General features: G+C 46.8%; 1 protein-coding gene across 1 annotated transcript in view; it reads right to left on the reverse strand.

The window, feature by feature from the left end:
* The window catches only part of LOC8042735, a 137,929-nt gene that overhangs the window by 47,861 nt on the left and 68,464 nt on the right, over nucleotides 1–21,604 (reverse strand). Inside the window, exons 3-4 of the mRNA XM_042286355.1 lie at nucleotides 4,737–5,034; nucleotides 2,809–2,865 (exon numbers count right to left, since the gene is read on the reverse strand). Coding sequence (XP_042142289.1) covers nucleotides 2,809–2,865; nucleotides 4,737–5,034 — 355 coding nt within the window. The remainder of the gene's footprint in view (nucleotides 1–2,808; nucleotides 2,866–4,736; nucleotides 5,035–21,604) is intronic.

Below are 21,604 nucleotides of genomic sequence, written 5' to 3' on the forward strand. Positions count from 1 at the left end.
AAATTCGAATCTGTAAAAATAAACAATTATTATTCTTAATATTATTATTATTATTAAAATGAATAGATAATTGTTTGTAGAATACAAATCCACGAACGTTGAGTGAGTTTGAGATAGTATCCACCGACCTCCTTTAGCACCGTTTCAGAAACTCCGATCCCGATCAATTAAAGTGACAAAAATACGAAAACGCAAGAAAGAAGCGACCAGTAAAAGATTGCGCCCCCTTTCCGACACACACACATGCACATTTCCGGAAACCGCATAACCTTGTCGGCGTGCCCATGGCGCCGAGACAGGTATACTTTGGAAGCACGCGAGCAGAGAGGGCTTTATCGCCCCGGGAAAATTGGCCCGGGGTTCGTTCGAAAAGCGCCAGATCGCGAAAGTCGCGCGCGCAAAGAAGAGCCCGCACACGCAGCAGCAGCGTGGCGCTAACGACGGTTGAGACACCGGCGGCGACGTTAGCGTTAGCGCGGTCGCACTCTCCCTCCTTTTCGTACAGTCGTCGTCGGCAGCGCAACGCCGCCGCGCGTTCTCGAAACGAGCGAGGCAATTAGTGCTGCGCCCTGGCGGCTCGGAGTTGCGTTAGGCGGTCGTACCTCGCCGCCCTCAGCCCTGATGGCCCGCTTCTGGACGAGGGCGAAGTTTCGTTGGCGTTGTTTCGAACTGGAGTGGCGGGGAGTTCGAGAGACAAAACTCGTTGTGTCTTTAAAGGAAGTGTACCGCGTCCATTGTGTGAACATACTGCTCGCACGTCATACAAAATACGAGGTGTTCTTCGCTGCAGGCTTGATGGCAGACTTATTTGTGGACACACCTCAGCGTGTTCGCTTCACACATATGTATGTTTCGAATATGTCGACGTACAACTTTTGCATGAGCATGACCAACGTGACGGGACCATCATACACGGAAGAAACATGCCTCAGACAGTCTCTGCAGACTGTGACTTTTGTGTGAGCGCGGCGTGAAGGAACTACCGCGTCTTTGGTGTGAACAGCTGTTCGGAAAAGGATCACGTGATAAGCGTTTGTTGCGACCGCAGGGTTAGCACGGCGTACCACAACTCTAAATACTCCGTGTCACTAGTCGTGTGCAGTACAGGCGAAGGCAACGCCAGGCGAGGGGAGAAAGGGCAAGCATTAGGAAGGCTGGGGAAAAGGAGAGACACCTCCTCTCCTCCCTGACGTTCCTTGAGCTCTCCCTTCCTTCCCTCGCCCTCCTCTCTGGTCCTGCCTTCCTAGTGCTCGCCCTTCCTCTCTTCGCCTGCACTGCACACAATTGTACACCTTTTCCACGAGGGCTCAGCCATCTTGAATGTCGTCAGTTCACGAAAAATGCGTTACTGTCACACATCCTTGTTTTGCCTCAACTATATTTTCTCGCATATTTCAGATTCAAACGTTTTGTTATTTTTTCGTCCCGCATACCAGGTACAGAACTCACGTGACTGAGAACGAAAAGCAACGGAAAACGTCTATAGGGAGTATTCACTGGACGCCATATTTGTGGGTGCTGTTTAGAGCGCATGCTCAGAACGAGCTCACATTATTAGGCTTCTAAGACCACCAATCTCGATGGTGTGGAATGCACGTTGCAAAAGAACTGTGAAAGCTCGCACTTAGCGCGCGCTCAGCCGTCGCGCACACAGTTATGGCCGCCAGTGAATACTCCCTATTAGCGGCGAGATGTTTTAGTGGCGCCCTCCTACGGTTCCCCCTTGTGACGTCATTACCTTGCAAACAACAAGTTTGATGGCGTTTGTAAATAGCATGGATGAAGCTTGAAATCATTGCGCTCTGAAAGCAACACTGTTAACACCAACAAAATTAAAGTTCTTTCATTCCTCTTACTTCCGTCGATGATAAATCCTTTCCTGACGTCATAGACAGCGTTCGGCCAATCGTGGAAGGCCGACCACAGCGACGCTTTCGGTCGCGTACGTCGCCAATAGTGAGTAGTCACTGGCTGTGTGCGCGAATTCTGAGCGCGTGCTGATGGCGAGCTTCGACAGTTCTTTTGCAACGTGCATTCCGCACCATCAAGAGTGCCGTTCTTAGCAGCCTATTGATGCGAGCTCGTTCAGAGCATGCGCTCTAAACAGCACCCACAAATATGGCGTCCGGTCTAAGCACGCTCCAAACCATGCCGCGAAACGGGCCCGCAAAAATAAAACAAACGGAACTCGAGTTTTTTTTTTTTTTTTTTTTTTTTTTTAACGCGAAAGCATTAATTGTTTTATGGAGTGAAGCTGGCATTTTCTGTAAAGGCCGATTCACACGACGGACTAATCCGCGGACGGAGTTATCACGTGACGACATGTCCGCGGTTTGTCCGTCTCTCAAGTGCATCCCACACGAGGGAGACGACAAGCAGACGCCACCGAGGACGAACCGAACCTGTTCGTCGACCCACAGCGCCGCATAACTCCAACATCGCACCGTGCCACCGTTGTACAGGAGAGAAATCGACGTTTGCTACCTTGATACAGAATCGTACGCCGCTTTTACGTACAGATCGAGACCAAACACCGTGATATGCTTCGCGCGAAGCGCCACTAGCTCTACAAACGCAAGGCATGACAGTGACACAGGCATGGTCCTGCTCGAGAAGGCTTCGGCATCGAAACGACGAAGTTCTAAACTCCCGAGCCCAGAACTATTAGGGAAAAGTGCAAGTACTGATTTAAAACCACACCGTCCCCTCCCATCATGTCGCGTCGGGCAGACGCTGCCACATTTACAGCTGGCAGCTGTCGTTCGATCTCCGGGAATTTGAAGATTTTGATAGGTTGAGGCAACTCACCTTCGGGATCTTGTCGGATCTCTTCTTTCCTCAAGTCGAGTTTGGATCTTGTGTACACTGCAAGGTGGAAAAAAAAAAGAAGATGGGGGCACATCAGTGACGGGTCTGGTGTTGAGTCTTCCCAACACTTTTTGCGAGGCGGAACATAAATATACTCTTAGTTTTCTCTTCTCCCAAGCTGGGGAGAGGCACAACACCGTTGTCATATCAAACTTCAAAAAAAGAAAAAGAACACGAGAAAGCTTTGCGCATGATTCGTTTGCTACACGAAGCAGTTTTTACAATATTTGGTTGTCGGAGGATAAAACTACGCATTTGGCGTTTCAAACGTGTACGTCTAGATAAAATAACATCAGGCTAATATAAAATTCACTCACATACATATATCTTAATTCTCCTTGATCAATGAGTAAAACAGTAGTGCTTCGCAAAAAGCCCTTTTTTTACCTACTTTAATTAATTATATTTTCTAAATCCCCGGCCTTCACCCTTTTCAGTATACTTTTAGTATCGCGAAATTCAGAGTAGTTATTGTGAAATTGGCAAATAAAAATGATGCCAAAACCAACATTCCAATATACCCGCGCTCCTCGGTGCCTTGAGATCGCTGACAGGCAGGGCTTATGGTCAAGCAGGCAGTCTAAAAAACAAACAATGCCGAGCATTTGTTTTGTGCTGCTAGCGAGGGTGCTAGAGCGAGCCTTCCAAAGCATTCCTTTGACACCATAAAACTGCCTGTAATCAGTTGGAAACAAATTCCACAGTTCAAAGAGTGAGACCCTGCCTGCCGCGGCTGGCGTCACTTTTTCATTGTTGCCAATAAAAACTTTCAAATTAAAAAAAAAAAAAGAAACGGTGAGGATTAAGTTTCTTTTAATTCGATAACTTCGTGAAATATATATATTTTTGGCCTTACAAGTAGGTTACTAGTTAAGCAATGTCTGTTGGCGTGTTTGGTCAATTTTCAGGCAAATCGGGGACCATGAAGAAAAAGGTCGGAGGTATTGCAACGACTTTTAAGTAGAAGGATTTTGCAGCTTGCATTTTTATATTCTTTCACTTGGCACAAGAAAGAGAAAACGCGACGACTTCCTCCGAAATACTGCAAGTCAGCTGCGCAATCGCCCCCCCCCCCCCCCCCCCCCCTCCAAAAAAAAAAAAAAAAAAAGTATTGTTTGCCGATTTGCAGCCGCGTGCGGAGGTTATAGGAACCACGATGTCCCGAAACATAGAGAATAGAGAGTTTGAGGGAACCGTTTTTGCTCATCCGATACGCTACGATGGGCCCTCCGGTAGGAACTGCGCATGCGCTGCCACAGAAGACTCGCGCATGCGCAGTTCGTACTGGAAGGCCCATCGTACCGTATCGGATGTGCAAAAACCGTTCCCTAAAACTCTTTAGTTTTGGTGGATCGTTCCGGTACCTCCGATAAGATACCATGCATGTGCAAAGGCATGCATCAGCGAAATATCGGGTATGGTCATCGGAGTGATCGGAACGATCTACTAAAACTTTCTGTTGGGAGTATAGACGGAATGTCAACAAGCCCAGGCCCCTTCCGCTGCTACGATTGCCGTTAACACCGAGGCGAACTGGCTTTTGTCTCGATCGATCGCCACGGTATTTGGCGATGCTAATCCTCAAAAATGTCGACATCAGCGGAGGGAGCGCTGGGGACATAGACGCCGGAACCCAACAGGAAACCAGGTGGTACTTACTACCAGGGACGTCACTCGAAAGATGTTGTAAGAGTTGAGGGGCCTGGGCTTGCTTCAATTTGTTTAATTTTTTTTTTAATTAAAACGCGCAAGAAAAAAATTGTTTTCTGTTTTCTGTTTCTTAGGTGACTCGGCAGCTTCTAGATGGTGCCAATTCTTTTGAAAAGGGTGTATTAGGTCACAGGATGGATGTACGCGTGAGTACTCACGTGTGTAGACGAGGGCGCTGACTACGGCCACGAGGACTAGAGCCGCCAGCAGGACGAGGATGGCGACGAACTTGCTCCTGGACGAGGACGAGGCACACGAGGACGAAGAAGGCAGGAACCGGAGCTTCCAGAACCGGCATAGAGGCCTCTTCTTGAGCTTGGCCCCTCCGGCCACGCCGGGGGCCCCGTGGGGTTGCAGCTGGGGGCTGCCAGGGTCGTGCCTCGACGGCTGCAGGGACCCCTGTAGCTTGACGCCGTGGTGGGGCAGGTCGGGCTCCTGGTAGCCGCCTTTGTCCACCTGCGAGGGCACGAAATGAATCTGGTTAGGACTCGATACGCACTGGATGGCGGGCCTGATACGGCCGGATAATGACCTGATGTGACCGAATCAGGTTCGGATATGGATCATGGCTTGATGTGACCTGATCATGACTGGTGATGACCAGAACAGGTCCAGATATGGCTGAACAGGTCCAGATATGGCCGATATGACCTGACCCAGATCGGATCGACCCTTTCACCCTAAAAGATTTGTAACACCCATGTTCGATTGTTTTGTAACACAACCCCGCATGTAATATCCCCGCAAAGGGCGTCGTTAAGGCATTCAAGTAAAGTGAAGATATGGATCATGACTTGATATGACCGGTCTAGGTCCGCATATGACCGAATTATCGGGTGGTATAACCAGAATAGATTCTAATGTGGCTATATTTTATTATGTCGTATGATATATTCTGACCCTGTTATAATTCGATTATAACGTGACATGATTAGGTGCGGGTATAGCCAAATTACAGTGTGGTATGACGAGGTTTGATTCTAATACGGCCGCATTAGAATATTATATGGCCTGATTAAACCCTGATACGGCCCGATTTTCGCCTGGTTCGATCAGATTGGTGCATACGATGACTGGATTACGATGTGGAATGACCGGATTATATTCTGATATGACCCGAATAGGTCAGGATATGGCCGCATTATCGTGGCATGTCCAGTGAGATTTTGTATGGCTGGATATAGCGGGTATTCACTAGACGCCACATTTGAGTGCTGTGTTCAGTGCAGCATGCAAGATCGCGTAAGTACTTGCATAGGACTTATTTGTATAATTTCTGGTAAGTTCATTGGACAGGTAAGATAAGAAAAGTTTGCTTTTAAAAATGGTTGTGAAAATTATTTTCCCCACACGTTTTCTGCATTGCAATAAGGACTATAGTATTCGGTTGAGTACGCCAACAATATGTCTAAAATAGGTTTTCATTTTTATTTCTTACCCCTTTATGATAGGCTTAGTTTCAGACTCCCCAAAAAAGTGTTCGGCCTAGACAGACTGTGTTCCCTAATATTAATCTCATTCGAATCTCGAAAATAAACACAACCGAGGGAATTCACTTGGCTGACTGCTCTCGCCTCGTATTTTCCCTTATCGTTTTCAATTTCAAACTCGAATCTATTTTTCCTCTCGAGATCGCTCTTAGATGAGCGCGGCAACTTGGAGAACAGGCTATGCTTGGAGGCTATATAGCTTTCGCATCCATCGCGAAATGCAGTTTCGCATAAAATATATATATATAGAAGGAATACAAAGCGCGAATACGGGCAGTAGCACATCTTTAGAACGTAGGAAAAAGAAAACGCCACGATGTAGCGCGCCAAACCACTAAATATTAATGCACTCCTCGAAGAACATCCGCAAAAGATTGTGCGGCAGTTCCGACAAGATTCATAAACGCGATTGCCGCAAAAAGCGTTATTAAAAAAGATTAACTTTTTCTTTTCGATTTTTATTGCAAACTGGGAGCGACTTGGTTTTCACGCGTTCAACGTTATAATGTGTATGCGCAACTTTCTGAATGCGTGCATTTAAAATTCGGTTTCTTTCGAACCCCCCCAAAAAAAAACGCGATGGCGAAGCCGAAAAATGGAGAGAAAGATGAAGAGATGTAAACTGACTGGGAAGTACTTTTCCGGGTATAAAGCTATTTCCGACAGAGAAATCGTTCTCGAAGGGGGGATTTCTTTACTCCATTTATCAAGCATGTATGTATACTTGGCCGCCGCATTAAAGCGGTAAGAGAATTATAGCGCTTCTTTCCTTATCGCTGGAAGTCGGGGTGTAATATATTCACGCCTATGGCACGCATTGGTTTCTGCTTGTTTGTTTTGTCCGATGTGGAGAGGATGGGAAAAGGATGCGTGTTTTCTTAATCCATCCTCGTTGCGTGCACCCGGTCGGGAACAAGATGTTACCTGTGAAAACTGCTTTTCTTTGTTTGCTTGTTTTTACTTTAAGCTCACTGGACCTCGTCGTAGTCATTATACTAAGCAAAACGGGGCGTCAGCCCAATGCAGTCGAATTAAAAAAAAATAATAATTTCCAACCGAAAGACATTTATCAGCCGCTTCTTAAACTTGGCCTGTTGTGGGACTGCAGCGTGCTAGGACTGCCGTGCAGCGTTGTACGAAACGGCGTCGTAGAACGCGCTCCACTTAAAAGGAATGCCGCAGTACCCTCTTGCATTGGTAGACCTGTACTCGTTACGTTGTCGAAGAAACGGCAAAATGAACGCCCTCCCCCTTCTCTTTTTTTTTTTTTTCTTTTTTTGTTTGGGGGGTGGGGTGGTATGTTTATCTGCAATTTTAACCGCATTTAGTAGGCATTTAGTCATTTTATTATCGACTATTTCATCCTCCGACTTGTCCCGGAGATAGCCCAAAACAAAGAATTGGAACAAATGTAATGGCGGCGACATGACACGTTGTTTGACACGTAGATGTTTTCACTCGGCTCACTTTATCTTAACTACGGATCCTATGGCGCGATATTTTTAGTAAAGTGCGCAAACGCAACGTTACCGCAACGGTACGTTCCGATCTTAGAAATGTAAGGGGAACGCGCTCCTTTCGAACCACTGGAACTTGGTCAGGGGGGAAAGATTGAGAAGGAACGAGCTTTCGTTTCCTGTTTTCGGAGGTACAAGTGCAACACCGCTGCGGTGCTACGAGGAATTGCTCGCAACGCGCGATGTTTTGCACAGCGACACGTGACCCTCCCGACGTACCACCTTTCTAAGAATTCCGATCAGAGGATGAGCTCTAAACGGTTCGGCTCTCTGCTGAATGGTTCAATTAGGAGTCACTATACATCGGCTACGCTTTAACAGTAAAGATGATTCACCCATTTTGCGTGGCGCTTAAGATCGTGGTTGCAAGGTGTCCGAAGTTTTATCTAAAACCGCAGAAAACGTCTTTTTTTTTTTTTTTGAAGGTTAAAACGGTTTGCTCAGCGCAAAACGGTATCGGCTGAACGTCCTTAGACCGTGCCCAAAACTTAGGAAATCCTATTTTTGAATCGTAACACTAAACGTCTATTCGCGAGGTGCTTCTTTTTTGGCGAGTCTGGTGTCGCGAAACTATGCGGAGGGCAAGTTCGTCTGCTTCTTGCACAGGGGTTGCGATGATATTAGAACGCCGAGCTCTTATTGGCTGATTGAAAAAGAATAGTGGGTAGACCTCAAGGCATGTAGCATTGAGGTCTGACTACACTCCTTTCAATCAAAGCCAACTAGAGCTCGGTGTCGTTCTCACGTCATCGCAAGAAGCAGACGACTTACTCTCCGCGCATACGTTTGCAAGGAGCCGCGCTTCGAGAGCTAGTCTGGCCACCGTGGATGGAAAACGCGTCGCTTGGGCGCCAGTCTGAAAACCGTGGGCACGCCTCAGCAATGCTTGACTCTCAGACGATCTACCACCCACACCAGCAGCAAGATGGCGGCGCCCTGAGGTCGTGCTTTCAAACGTTTATGGGTTTCAGAAAAAAAAGATCGAGGTACACCCAAGCATTCCTTATGAGTTCTGAATGCGAAAGCATGCAAGCCGCTCGTCCGTTCCCTTTTTCGTCTGCTGCGTAGTTTTCGTCGCCGGTCGGCGCGTGTGCTCCCCTGGTGACCTTGGACGCTCCGCGTTGATGGACACGCAGCGCCATGGGGTGAGCGGTCGTAAACACTGACGAGCACAACGGCCAATGGGAGCCCCGTTGACGCGCGCCAGCCATTGGAACCGAAGGAAACTAGGTGCCGTTTTCCCGCTTCAGACTGGTGACGTCAGCTCGCTCCATGAGACAGTTATTGCTTTCGCATTAAAAACAGATGCGCCGTCTGAACGAAACGGGTAAAGACCAACGAGTTTGAGTAAACGTAGAGCGGTAAGCCAGCAATCAAAAATAGCACCCCCCCCCCCCCCCCCCCCGGTAGCCGGCATCTTGACCGTTTGCCATAAAAGGCTGCCCTTGCTTTATGTCCTTCTAAAAAGAGTTGATTCAGTGGTTTTCGATGACGCTGAGCAAGTTTCTAATTAGAACTATATGTCTATTTTCATTATTTAAAATAATTAACGAATTTTAATTAATTAGCCGACTGATCGTTACGATTTGCCCCCTATACTCTGTCCCCTTGGCCGTATAACTCACCAGCACAAACCGCGTAAGTGTAACTTTCACGGCTTTTTTTAAACAAATCTGTCAAGCTAAAAAAAGAAAAAAAAAAAGAAAAAAGAAAAACACCCAGTATATAACCCGAGTGAGGCAAATCGTACGAAGTTTATCCAGTACTATTAATAGATCGGACTGTCTCTTCACACTCTCCCTACATCACATCAATTGCTGCAAAACGCTCAATATCCCGGGTGCAGACGACAAGTTTTGGCGAAATTCTGGCGAGTCAAACTCGACGTGTAAACTAGCCAATCGCTCGAAATCTCAATTTCGCAAAACCGCAATGCGCTAAAAAAAAAAAAAAAAGTATCGCGTGAATAAATTTTATTCGCCATAGTGCGGCGCCCATCAGGAAAGTTGGGAACGGAATGCCGGAATCAATAGAAATAACAAAACTTTTTTTGTGTGTCTGTGTTGGCCCGCATAAATAAATTACGCGTCGCAGAAAGCTGAAACTCAAATACGGAAGTTTGAGCACACGACGTATAGATCAAAATGTACGAAAAAAAAAGCAAAACAGTATTTCTCAATGAGCCGGCGTCCACGAAGTCTTGTACACGTTACTCGAAAAAAAGTAATCGATTATAATTACTCTTGCTTTAAAAGGGTATTAAATGAGATTACTCGATTGCATACATCGAGATGAAAAGTCTTGTTGGCCGTTACTTGAAAAAGTAACCGTTATTTTCCAATTAAACATAAGATTTTCAAAACGATAGTTTTCTGCCGGTTTGAAAACGGGTCTTTCGTTAATACTGCCGATTATTAAATTAGGATCACCGAATTAGAAACAATACTTGTCTTCTTAAACCACCAATTTTGGTAAGCCATTCTCCTGTCGGAGTCTCGGTTAAAAGATTTATTGGTAGGAAACTCGTAGAAAACGAAGGGCGCCATTTAAAAAGGGTGGGGAAAAATAGTGACGGTTACAAGTAATTTTACTACTTACAAAAGTAATCCGATTACCCTCGTAATTACTTGCTCATAAAAGTAATCAAATTATTGTAAAATGACTCGAAAAGTAATTGATTGACTGAGTAATTTGATTACTTGTAATGAGTATTGTACAAGTCTGCGTCCAGCTAAGCCTAATATTCATAAAATCTCAATTTGAGATTGTGGGTGCCTGTAACCTTTAAAAACAATTTATAGCTTTAAAAACAATTTGTAACAAAAAAAAAACAATTAATTTTTGTTTTACAAGGTGCGACTTTACCTGCGATTTCGCAGCGACGTTGCTCGTGCGGCAGAAAAAAACATGGCGGACGCTGCGGTGCTGAACGCCGCAGCTGCTAAATCGGAAGCAAATATCGCGCCATGTGAATCGGTCTTTAGAAAGACGATACACTCTTTCTTCATGACATGATGACAAGCTTTTTTTTTTTTTCACTGACGCAATTGCTACAGGCACCCATGATCTCACATTTTGGTTTGATGAAAATTAGGCTCAGATGGACGGCGGCTCATACATTAATTTCTGTTTTTCTTTAGTGTCAATTTTTATCCATGGTAATAGTCATGTGCTCAAACTTTCGAATTTCGATCCCCTCCCCCCGTTAGCGTCACATTCTCACCGAGTTTCAGCTTTCTGCGATGCGTGGTTTCTTTATCCGGGTCGAAAAACCAGGTTTCACTTTATTTTTTTTTTTTTTTTCTATCGATCCTTGTAAAATTGATAGAAGATCAGGGCCTTGCGGTGGGTATAACATTGCTTCAGTGTTGGACCACATTTCACAGTATCCTCTTTTGAATACCTCCGGTGGCTGGAATAAGGTTAGGTGGTTAAGAATGAAACGTCTGTGGTAAGTTTGGCTGCTCCGAGCTTTAAATATTTTCTGCTGTAGCAATTTCTCAGTTTATAAGTGACATCGCCAAAACTTATTAGCACCTGGTGGTCAGAGCACGAAGCTCCGAAAAGACGATCGAACACTCTTTCAAGTTTCAGCAGTTTCATTGGAGTCATCAATACCTCGCGCTCGAAAGACGAGGCTCACTCTAAAATCCGAGCCTTCAAGCTTCGAATAGTTGCGCGAAAACATCCGGGCCAAACGACATTCTACTTCTTCGTTTACTTATTTGATTGTTTTGTTTATTGTTAAGTCTACACGGTGTCGGTGATTTGATCGCGGGGATAGCTCGACTTGGGATTTATTAGCGTCTCGAAATTGGCACCAAATCTTTTGGGTCCCAACGCCGCGGATTAGGTTGGAACGTCGGGAACCGACGATGCTGCACGGATAAGCGTGACTGCCACGGATTAGGACGTAGATGGACGCGCCAGGCCAAATGCCTACGGCGAATGCGGGTCTCAGCGGCAGATATGGGTATAAGGAACGCTTTCTTTTCTATAGCTTTCTTTTTCTGTACACCATTCCCCCGGGCGATTTCTATTCATTTATTTATTTGTTGCAACTGTGGCGCCTTTAGCGCTTATTTGATACCAGCCCTCGATTTCTGACAGCTTGATTCAGACCCGCTATCTTTGTCGTTTATATGTGTGCATGGAGGTGTCTTTTTTGTTGCCTAGTTCTTGATTGTTCTGTAGCAATAGCGTGAGTTGGGACGACTTATAATGGCGTAGAGAACAATTTTGGTTCGGTGTGTTTCGAAAACGAGATTCCTTCTCAGAACCCGTAAAAATGTTCTCATCAGCTGCGCACTCGCCTTAGCAGGCTGTTCGCGTCACTGTGTGTCCACACTTTCCGGGGAACAAAAAGTTTCCTAACGTACCGCCTGCATCTTTAGAATTGCATATTTCAGAACTGAATGCAGGAAGTGCGGTGCCCCCTAGCGGCTGATGCGCCAATACCCTGAGCGCCACCGTTCGGGTGGCGACCTCCAATGTTGCTTGACTGGGTGTTAAAAAAAAAAAAAAAAACAATGTTGTGTCGGTTTGAAAGGAAGGAAAAAAAAAGAAACAGTAAAAACTTAGTCAAACACAATTTTAAGGCAGATACCTGTAATTTCAGTTAAAAATGTAATTAAGTTTTAAGCTAAAATTCGACAATAATAGTTCCATATATAATGCAAATTTGCTTTCTTTGTTTCAGGTGTTACGAAACTTGCGTTGTCGTCGCGAGTCCACCGCAGAAAAACACTTTATCCGTTTTCCGCTTGAAACTTGGCCTAAATGTGCTGGTGACAACTGGCAACATTGATGCCAGGCAACGAAAAGGCCTCGGGTAAGGCGTGACTTTGTGAAGTTTTAAGCTTGCTCGCCGACTCCAGGTAAACCGCGCGAGCTGTCGAAAGAGCATTCCACGAAGTAACGCGCTAAATTATGCATAGCACCCTTTGTTCGTATACTCCCCTTCACGTAGCGCTCGAAAGCGCCTGTGTCGAGGCGCCCAGTGTCGCCATCGCAATACCTGCCACCCTTTTTGCGCGAGCCAATTGAGCCTCCGACTTTCAAGCGTAATTCCGACCCGTTGCCAGGGTAACGTTTTCCCTTTCCGCGTTTTAAAAACAAAGATGAGTAAACAAATAAATAAACAAATATAGGAACTCGGCAACGACAACACTTCTCGCAACCGAGCAGAAAATCACGTTTGTACGCTCGCAGCTCTGGCGGCATCACCTGAGCGGGCTCAATCTGGGGGATTAGGCTTTCTTCTCCGCGAGTACGTTTCGAACAAACAGATATATACGAGTAAGCAACCGAACGGATGTATCGCATTCCCCGCAGTGGCACCCTTTATAACTCCGTTTCGCCTCACGGCAGATAGCAGAGGACGAGCCATATCCGAGCCAATCCAGCACTGTTAAACGTATATCACGTGCCTACGCATCTGGCCCCGTCGCTGCGTCTGTTCCGAAGGCCACGCGTGACACTCCCTAGGCGTTGGATTGGTCGCCGATGGATCCTAGCTTCCGCTGAGGTCCATGGTCGGGTGAAGCGGAGTTGGAGCGAGGGTCCGTGTATACTTTGGAATACCGTAGCGCCTGCTTCTCTCGGGACCGGCGGTGGAGCTTCGGATATTTGAACGTTTGTAAAGTGCGAGAGAGAGACAACCGAGCGAGCGACTCTTGTAGTTGGTTTTGTCCTTTGTTGCGTTGCGACGAGGACACTTGATTTTTGGTGGTTGCGTGTCTTTGTTGTGTGCGTGCATGCGTGTGTGTGCGTGTGTGTGTGTGTGTGTGTGTGCGCGCGCGCACAGCTTGATTTCAAGCGCGCCCATTTTTTTAAAAATCGTATGCATGTTTCTTCTTTACTTTTATATATATTTAGTACGGGGGGATGGAGGATTAAGTTAGTTTCCATCGTTTCGCTTATTGTTGTTTACGATACGCGAGAGAAAGGTTTTCTGCGTGGTGTAGCATTTTCATGCGTGCTAGGATAGTTATATGTTGGTACGATAGGGCGAACTGATGCGACAGGCGGGCGGATATGGGATCAAACCTTCCATGCTTTCAGACTTCAGTATCCTAAACAAAGAGACACAGATGTACACACCATGTGTACATCTGTACACATAAAGGCTAATGACGGATCGATCTCAAACACACCATGAAAATGTCTAGCTTAAGGCAGTGGCGTCACTAGTGTCAGCGGCACCCGGGGCGGTGGCCCGCCCCGACGACCCCCTTTTTAATGACGCCACTGGCTCAAGGCAGGCGGAACCAATACGGCCAATTCGTCTGGGCCCGCATCGCACCGGTGCAGTGCGGTTCGTGGTACACGGAAGGCTAGAGGGGCGAGGGGAGCTTCCTTCTCTCCCTCTTTCGTGTACTAAAGTGGAAAGAGTTTACTGCACTGGACGGGTGCTGTGCGGGCCCAGACGAATTGGCCATTAGATGCGCGACAACGTTGAATTCGGTTAACATGCACAAGCTGTAATCTGCATTAAACCACCGAAAAACATCAAAGTCAGGGGGTGTAATGATCACATCAGATGTTTGTCCTATGATAATATTTACTTCATTACATGGTATTCAAAACAGTTTCGATAAGTGGAGAATGTAAAATTGCCGGTGGAATATCGTTGCGTACTTAAACTCCGGTATGTTTTACTTGCCATAGTCATTATGAAATATCGCCGCGAAGAGTTTACCCTGTAAAGTGGACTGGGAAGCTGTTTTTCGGTGAACTGAATGTAGTATAAAGGGAGCTTGTTTGCATATTAGCTCGCTAATCAATAGGGCTGGCCATACGCGGTATCTCTTCATTTAGCCTGACAGACAATATTCGCGGATTTATCGTGATAGCCTATTCTCGGAATAGGGTCTCCTGTTGCCTGTTTTGATCGTTATCGATAATGTTGTGGTCGTTTTTACTAACCGCGCAGTTTTGCCTCGCGTACATTAAATCCGTGCTATAAATACATCATAATACCTGCTTTTGAAACTGACATGTTGCACGGTATACGCCCCCTTGCGAGGAACCGGTCAACCTGAAGCAAGAAACGCCGGACCTAATTTTTTTTTTTTGTATTTGTTCGTATTTTTGTGGCAAATTACAAAAAAAAAAAGATACAGAGAAAGCTAATAAGGGCTATAATGGGATATGAAACCATCAAAATGCAAAAGTTTTAGGAAATTATGAGGCCATTCTGTTTTCCACTTCTGCTAAAAGAGGAACCCGCACCAGTCGTAAAACACGAATAACGATTGATCGAAGAATGAAAGGGAAAATGCGCATGGGTAATATGATTCCTAAACACTCCCGCTCGATTCATTCTAAGATAAAATAGGGGTGAATTTTTAACGTTGGTCTCCGCACGAGATTGAAGAAAGTGGATAAATATTTGCGCTTATGTTGCTTTTCTTTTCCTTTCCCTGGCGGTACTGTTAGTTCACAACTTCACATTACATGGCGAGTATAATCTACTATTCATTTTAATCATCTGCCCCGCTCTCTCTTCTGCAGTGTAGCCTGTTTGGAACCCCGTGCATGTTTTATCCGAAATAAAGAAAGAGTCAGGGTATAAGATTGCTTGGATAAAGCTCGCTGTCAACTTTAGCGTCTACCTGTCTGACAGAGGTAAATCAAGCCGTCTGCAATTTAGGGTTTTTTTTTTTTTTTTTTTTTTTTTTTGCTTTGTACCGGGGTCTGCTGTCGTGAAATGGATATGTTTGTCTAAAAACAACGCTTGTTGATGCATCCAACTCGTTATCTTTCCGAATACGAGGAGTACGAATTTCAAATTGACATTTGAAGGGGGGTGACAAGAGATCAAGGAACTCAGTTGTTTTTTTGTTTTTTTTCTATCATGTTCTTTTCATTTCTTGTCGCGACTCTACCAAATCATAGCTGTTTTGACAGAAATCCGAGCTACTCGAGCGCCACAAAGAGGATTAAAGAAACAGTGGCGCGCCGTCTGCAATTAGCGAGGGAAAAATATCTACCCGCGGTTGAAAGCAACCTCCGATTGAAAACAACCCCAAGAAACCGAACCTCCCCAATGGACATAAAAGCAGAATGTCGTCTGCTTTCGAGTCTTTGTTGTTTGCAGACGATGTCTGCTACGGGCCTTTTGTTACCTCTAATCTGCCTGGCGTCTGAAACTTCCATCGTCTGCTGTCGCGAGTCGAATGTGTAGCCGGGAACTCCCATAGGAGTTCTCTTTTTCCACTTGATTGAGCACGTATACCCGTCTCTTTTCTTCTCTTTTTTGGTTTGCATTATTTATTTTCCTTATTCGCGCGCCTTATTTGCCTTCTCGTCTCGGGTCTCGACCGGCCATTGTAATGATGATTCCGATTTTGTTCTTTTGTTATGGCCGCCGCCTGGCGGCAGGAATGGGAATTAAAGAGATTGGTCGCGCCACCTGGCTGCGAACGCCGCCGAGGCGGAGGCGACGGCGGCGCTGGGATCGCGCGTGATGGATGATGACGTAACGGGTGTCGGATTTCAAGTTTCGGGTTTCTCCGATTGGCTGGATTCCCCGCGGATTCTGAATGAGGTTTGATTGGAGCTCGGGCTAATGAAGTGGCTATTGCGACGTCGAATGTTTGGCGGTTTCGTTGATGTGTTTCTTGGTTGCTGTTTGCCTACGGTTGGCGCCTTGTTTATGGTAGAGAGCTTTTGGTATGCGGGAAGAACTTGACGCTAGTTTGACGGGTTGAGTTCTTTGTGTGGGCGAGTTCCTTTCGTTGTGTGTGTGTGTGTGTTGTTTTTGTTTTTTGTAGTTGCTGTTGTAAGCTGTTTTTTTGTTGTCGGCGGTGGCGGTTCTTAGAAACGGAGGAAATGCACGACCCATGTGTTATTACTCTCTGTGCGATGTTTCTTTATATATTCGCTTTGTCTGTTTACAATAAACAAGCTTTTGGTGGGGTTTGGCGGGTTGCAAGGAGGGAAATTAGTATCAAATGCAGTTCGGATAGGAAAAAAGAAACGCGTTGTGGTTCGGCAGGAGGCTAAAAAACTAGCCGTTATCAGAGGTGCACAATTGGTTTTCGCTCTTCATTTCTCACAAATACATCGGTCTTGGAAAATCAGACGACGGACCAGATGGTTTTTTTAAAGTTCATCAATCAACACTGGTAGCCGCCATATTTTGGGCATCGCCTCATGCGCGAAGCCCGTGATTGCATCCGACTTGACGCCGAGCGCTGCCCCAGCACTCATGACGAATAGAACTACACCCGAGTGAGCGGCGAACGCTGCCGCAGCAATCGTCGTCCAGCAATGCATGCTCAAAATGCCTGCCATAAATATGGCGGTCAGAAATGTTTGGTTGCTTCTGACCACGAAGGGTCGTCGAGTGTTTTCGAGGCGCTCCAAGTCGGCAATATCTCAGATGGTATCGAAAGACTGCCCGAGAAGTATTCGCAACGGCCATGCAGTCGCGGTGTCGACGTTTTTAAGAAATGTAGAGAACTATGTAAATAATGTGAAAAAAAATGAAAAAGTTTTGGCTTTTTGTTGTGTATACTTTTTTTAAAGCATAAATAGGAAAACCTTAGAACCTGAATATCCCTCGTATCATCCCAAATAGAGATGTATTGTTGCTGTTCATTCCACCTCCAGTTAAAAGGTTTCCTTGTTCGCATGATCGGGCAAAAAGCAATCTTATAAAAATATTGTTTTTCTTTTGTTTGTTTTTCGATGGTTGCACAGTCGTCGCCCGATAGCAGCGCTCTCTGGGAATTCGCCAAATCACTCAGTATAGACGCTGTGCGGCAGCTCTGCTTGGGCGCCGCCATAACTGACCTTCCCTTCCCTTCATCATTACCACAGCAGGATGAGTTATTGCCATTTTAGATTCTACTGTATTCCCCAGCATAGGCCTTTGCGGAGGCTCGTCATCGCACGATTCAGTGGCTCGGCACCTCGGTAAGACAAGAAAAAGTAAGGAATGACGGCTGGAATCTGGCGCTATCGCCACGGGTTGCTTCTTAATTGACTCCTTCGCAGCATATATCTCGCAGTGAAGCGCTATCATTTCTTTCCGGAACAGGACCTGCCTGCTCGCACGTAAGGCACACACACACGCATGGAGCACGAAGAGAGCCAACAAAATATGTCTTCCATGTCTGGAAGGCTCGCGCTGAGAGGAACGTTTTGAAAGCCACGTTGCCGGGCAAAAACCACGGGACGCACCTCCCCCACCGTTTTCACTTCGCTTTTAATCCGGGCTCTGACCTTTATGGCGTCGTAAAGACCCTGTTTATATATTTCTTTTTTCACCCGGCTCGAACGAACCTAATCCACTATAAATTACAACAGCGTCTTGCGCAGTCACCGGCTTCTTAGGTACCCCCCCCCCCCCCCCTCTCCCCTCTCCCCTCCGTTCGTACCGTCAGGATTGCCGAGGCTCCCACCAGGGAGCACAACTGATTTTCTGTTTTCCTTTTTTTTCCATGTCCGGAGCCGGTGTTGCTGCCTCTTCTTGAGCAGACGACTCCTCGCCGTCTGCTTTTACGGTGTCGGGACGCCATTATTAACTTCCTCTTCGCTTCACTGCTCAGTATGCGAAGACCGTACGCCCGAAATTTCAGTTTCTTTCTTTCTTTTTTTTTTTTTTTTTCTGCATTTCAGCCAACTCTTTGCGAATGGTTGGGGGAGTTACTTTTCTTTATTCCGCTATCTTGTCTCCCGAAGTGCCGTCTTTTTTTCTCTTCTCTTTCTGCGGATAGAGCAATGCTGCCGGTTCTCGCTTCCTCAAAAGCGGCCACACGGGACAACTAAAGCGTCCGACATCTCTTTCAGTATCTCCGTCGGGATTCGAAATCCGATCTGGCCAACCAAGAGCAGGCGGTTGAGATTCCGGCTCGCGATGCGAACGTCTGCTTGCTCGCGTCTGTTTGTCAATTCGTCTGACGTCTTCATGGGTGCCGCCATGTTGAGATGTCGATCACGATTGCGATTGCGCTGCGCGCGTGCGCATGCCTCTTTCCCTTTTGGGGGGACCGGGCGACGTGACGGCGTTGTTTTATACAACCCCTATATCTTCAACCCTGGGCGTGTCAGTTGGACACGAACGGCAGGACGATTCCTTACGGGTTTTCGTTTGTAGACGTTTCTTTTGATTCGCGTCGAATCATTATTTTCGCCCGCGGCGTTGAGTCTTATACACGAAACCGCGGCGGCGGTGTCTCTGTTTACAGTCGCGGACACAGCCGTAAAGTTGTCAAGATGGTAATCAAAGTCTGTTGCGCTCGCCGTTTATCCGCTTTTTAGTTTCGCTTTCGGAAAGCGGATTCGTTTTGCGAGCCGTAATTTCGGCCCGCAGAGAGACTGTCCGTGTCAAGACGTCACGGAGAGCCTAGGGTTAGTCTATCCATCCGTTGTGGAACTGTCGACAGGCTGACGGGACTAGACGAGGCATGACTTGGCTTGACGGGGGCTGCCATTAGGAAGTCGGGGGAAGGCGGGCAAAGTGGAGAGAGTGTTCCTGCCATGCGGGCCCTTGTTTGTAAAATGCACCGACTGCGAGTCGACACGCGGTTGATCTGAGGAACAAAGCGGCACTGACAATTGGTTCGCCCAAAAAGGGTGGTCGGTGGTAGAAGAGGCATGCCTGCTCTCTCTTAGTAGAATTGGATTGAAAGGATAATGAGGCAGTGTTGTTGGTAGTCGCTCGCTCTGCCTTCAGCGTAATGATTGGTTTGATTTAATTTTCCGGATTCGAAGCCACTTTGTAGATGAGGGTTCGCCGCGAACGGTTAAGAGGAAAATAAAATGAATAAAAGTAAAGACCTTTTGTGCTCCCCACGTCCCTCCCACTGGTGGTCCTTTTGAAGGTTGTTTCCTTTTTTGTGCGAATGTGCCGTTTGTCTTGAAGTTTCCACACTTGCATTGATTGCAGATTTTCGTTTTTCTTCGGCTAGTTCTTTTTGCTTCGTTTTCAAATTTCATTTCAGGGGAATCTGGGTTGGGCGAGAAATTGTCTCCGCGAAGCCAACATTTGTCGGCTGAAGGTTCGGCGGTCGTAATGGTATTATTGGCGGCGAGCGTTGAAGAAAGAGGGTGCGCTTTTGATCGTTTTATTTATTTTATTTTGTGGGTGGGGGGGGGGGGGGGGGGGCGACGAGGGGGATGGTTTCTCCCTGTCGAAAATGGTGCCGTTTTGCGGAAAGATAAGAGGGCGTCCCATTTCGGCGTCTCCTTCATTCCCCTACCTCAAATTGATAGGGTTTGTAAAGTTGCGGAATTACCTTTTTCTTTTTGTTGCGCTTGATTTATTTTTAACATTAGAAAAACAAGAAAAGAAAGCGCGTCCATTTTTTTTATGTGTGTTTATTGATTTGTGGCGTTTTATTGAGGCATTTTTTTCCGAGTGCCCGTGGTAACGATTTCGTAGAAAAACGGGTTGCAAGAATTATTCGGTTTTCGATATAAGATACCGTTTCTTTATATGTACTTTTTTTTTTTCACTTCCTATCGCCGTTTTTCTCAACTTTGCCTTCAAAACCTCGTTCACTTTTGTAATAATCCTTCGCACAAATGGGGAGCCATTCGCCTTTGGCAAAGAAAAAAAAAAATGCGTGAGAGGGAGCATTTTACAGAACATCGTGGTGTCCGTTACCGCTTGCGTCTTACTTTATGATTCGCCGACGTATTTCGGGCATTCGAGAGTGCTTCACCGGAATGGCCACCGTATAAGTTTAATCGCCGCTTGATCGGCAATTAAGGTCGTCGCTGAAAATGAAACGCGTGCAGATGCAGAGCTGTTGCGATTTTATGGCCCAGGCGGAGGCGGTATCGCGTGTACCTCCGCCGCGGAGCGGGCCATTCAAGTCGCGGCTCGCCGGCATTCCCGTGCGAACATTAGTTTGCAGGAAACACGCGTGCAACTCAGGCGCGTGTGCGTGGGCTATGACTCGCGCGAAGCGCACGAGGTTCCCTCGGCCACGAATAGACCCTTTTTCAAAAGTCCGTCGAGCAACATTGATGCTAGCCGTTTTTTGGGCACACGAAGAGCGGGATTGGATCCGAATCCTCGCCGAACGCCGAGGCAGCTCTCGTGTCCAATACGTGCTCAAAGTACGTGGTCAAGCAAGGGCGGACGGGCGATGGCGCGGACTTTTGAAAATGGTCCTTCCTGAACAGTAGGAACAAACGATCTTCCATGTGCCTGTGTGTGTGTACATGTGTGTGTGTTTGTTTGTCCTTCTTTTTATATTGCAGCTATTGGACAATTCAAGCTCTTCCCTGTCGTAAGCTTCAATCTTGTTTAAGGGGTTCTGTTGGCACAACTACGTTTCTTCAGAAGTTTCACTTTTTGTGTGTGTGTGTGCGACTTATCAGGTATTCAAAAGCTGTCTCTCAATGCGCACACTAGAGGGACGCATACCATCCCACATTAACACCACCTAGGATAAGCAAAGCCCGAGCACAAGGAGTTTGACGTCCTCATAGTGAGATCGAGCCAAGACACGTGATTGGCTACGAGCGCTGCGTCACTGCTCGGCTGGTCCATCGTGTCCAATGAACGCGCCGAAGGACCCTCCGCATCGTGCTCGGGTCCAATTGCTGGCTTGGCACCGTCCGACTGTGATGATGTCACGTGGAGGTAGAGGAGGACGTTTGCAGGCCTTGGCTATTCTAGGTGGCGTTGTCCATACTCACGCCAGCAGTAAGATGGCGGCGCCTGCAGAGGCCGTGCTTGGAGACGTCTATACGTTGTCTAAGTTCGTGTGCTCCTTGCGCATCTCGTGCGTTTGTTTACCCCCGACCTCAACCAATGACAGTACGAGTTTGGCTGCCACCGTCGTCGCGCGGTGTCTACGCGCTCTTTCTGTTGCTACCATTTGATTAACGTGCCCCCCCCCCCCCCTTTTTTTTTTTTTCGTTTTGCTGCGTTAAATTAAGCTGCATTTCGGACAACTTGCTCGCCGTATGCACGTCTGCAATTGCAATTCTGACCCCCATATGGCCGCTGTCACGTTGCACCTGGTGTGTGTGTGTGTGTAAGTGTGTTTGTGT

Source organism: Ixodes scapularis, unplaced genomic scaffold (genome assembly GCF_016920785.2).
Source record: "Ixodes scapularis isolate PalLabHiFi unplaced genomic scaffold, ASM1692078v2 PGA_scaffold7__128_contigs__length_106722199, whole genome shotgun sequence".
Classification (NCBI taxonomy): domain Eukaryota; kingdom Metazoa; phylum Arthropoda; class Arachnida; order Ixodida; family Ixodidae; genus Ixodes; species Ixodes scapularis.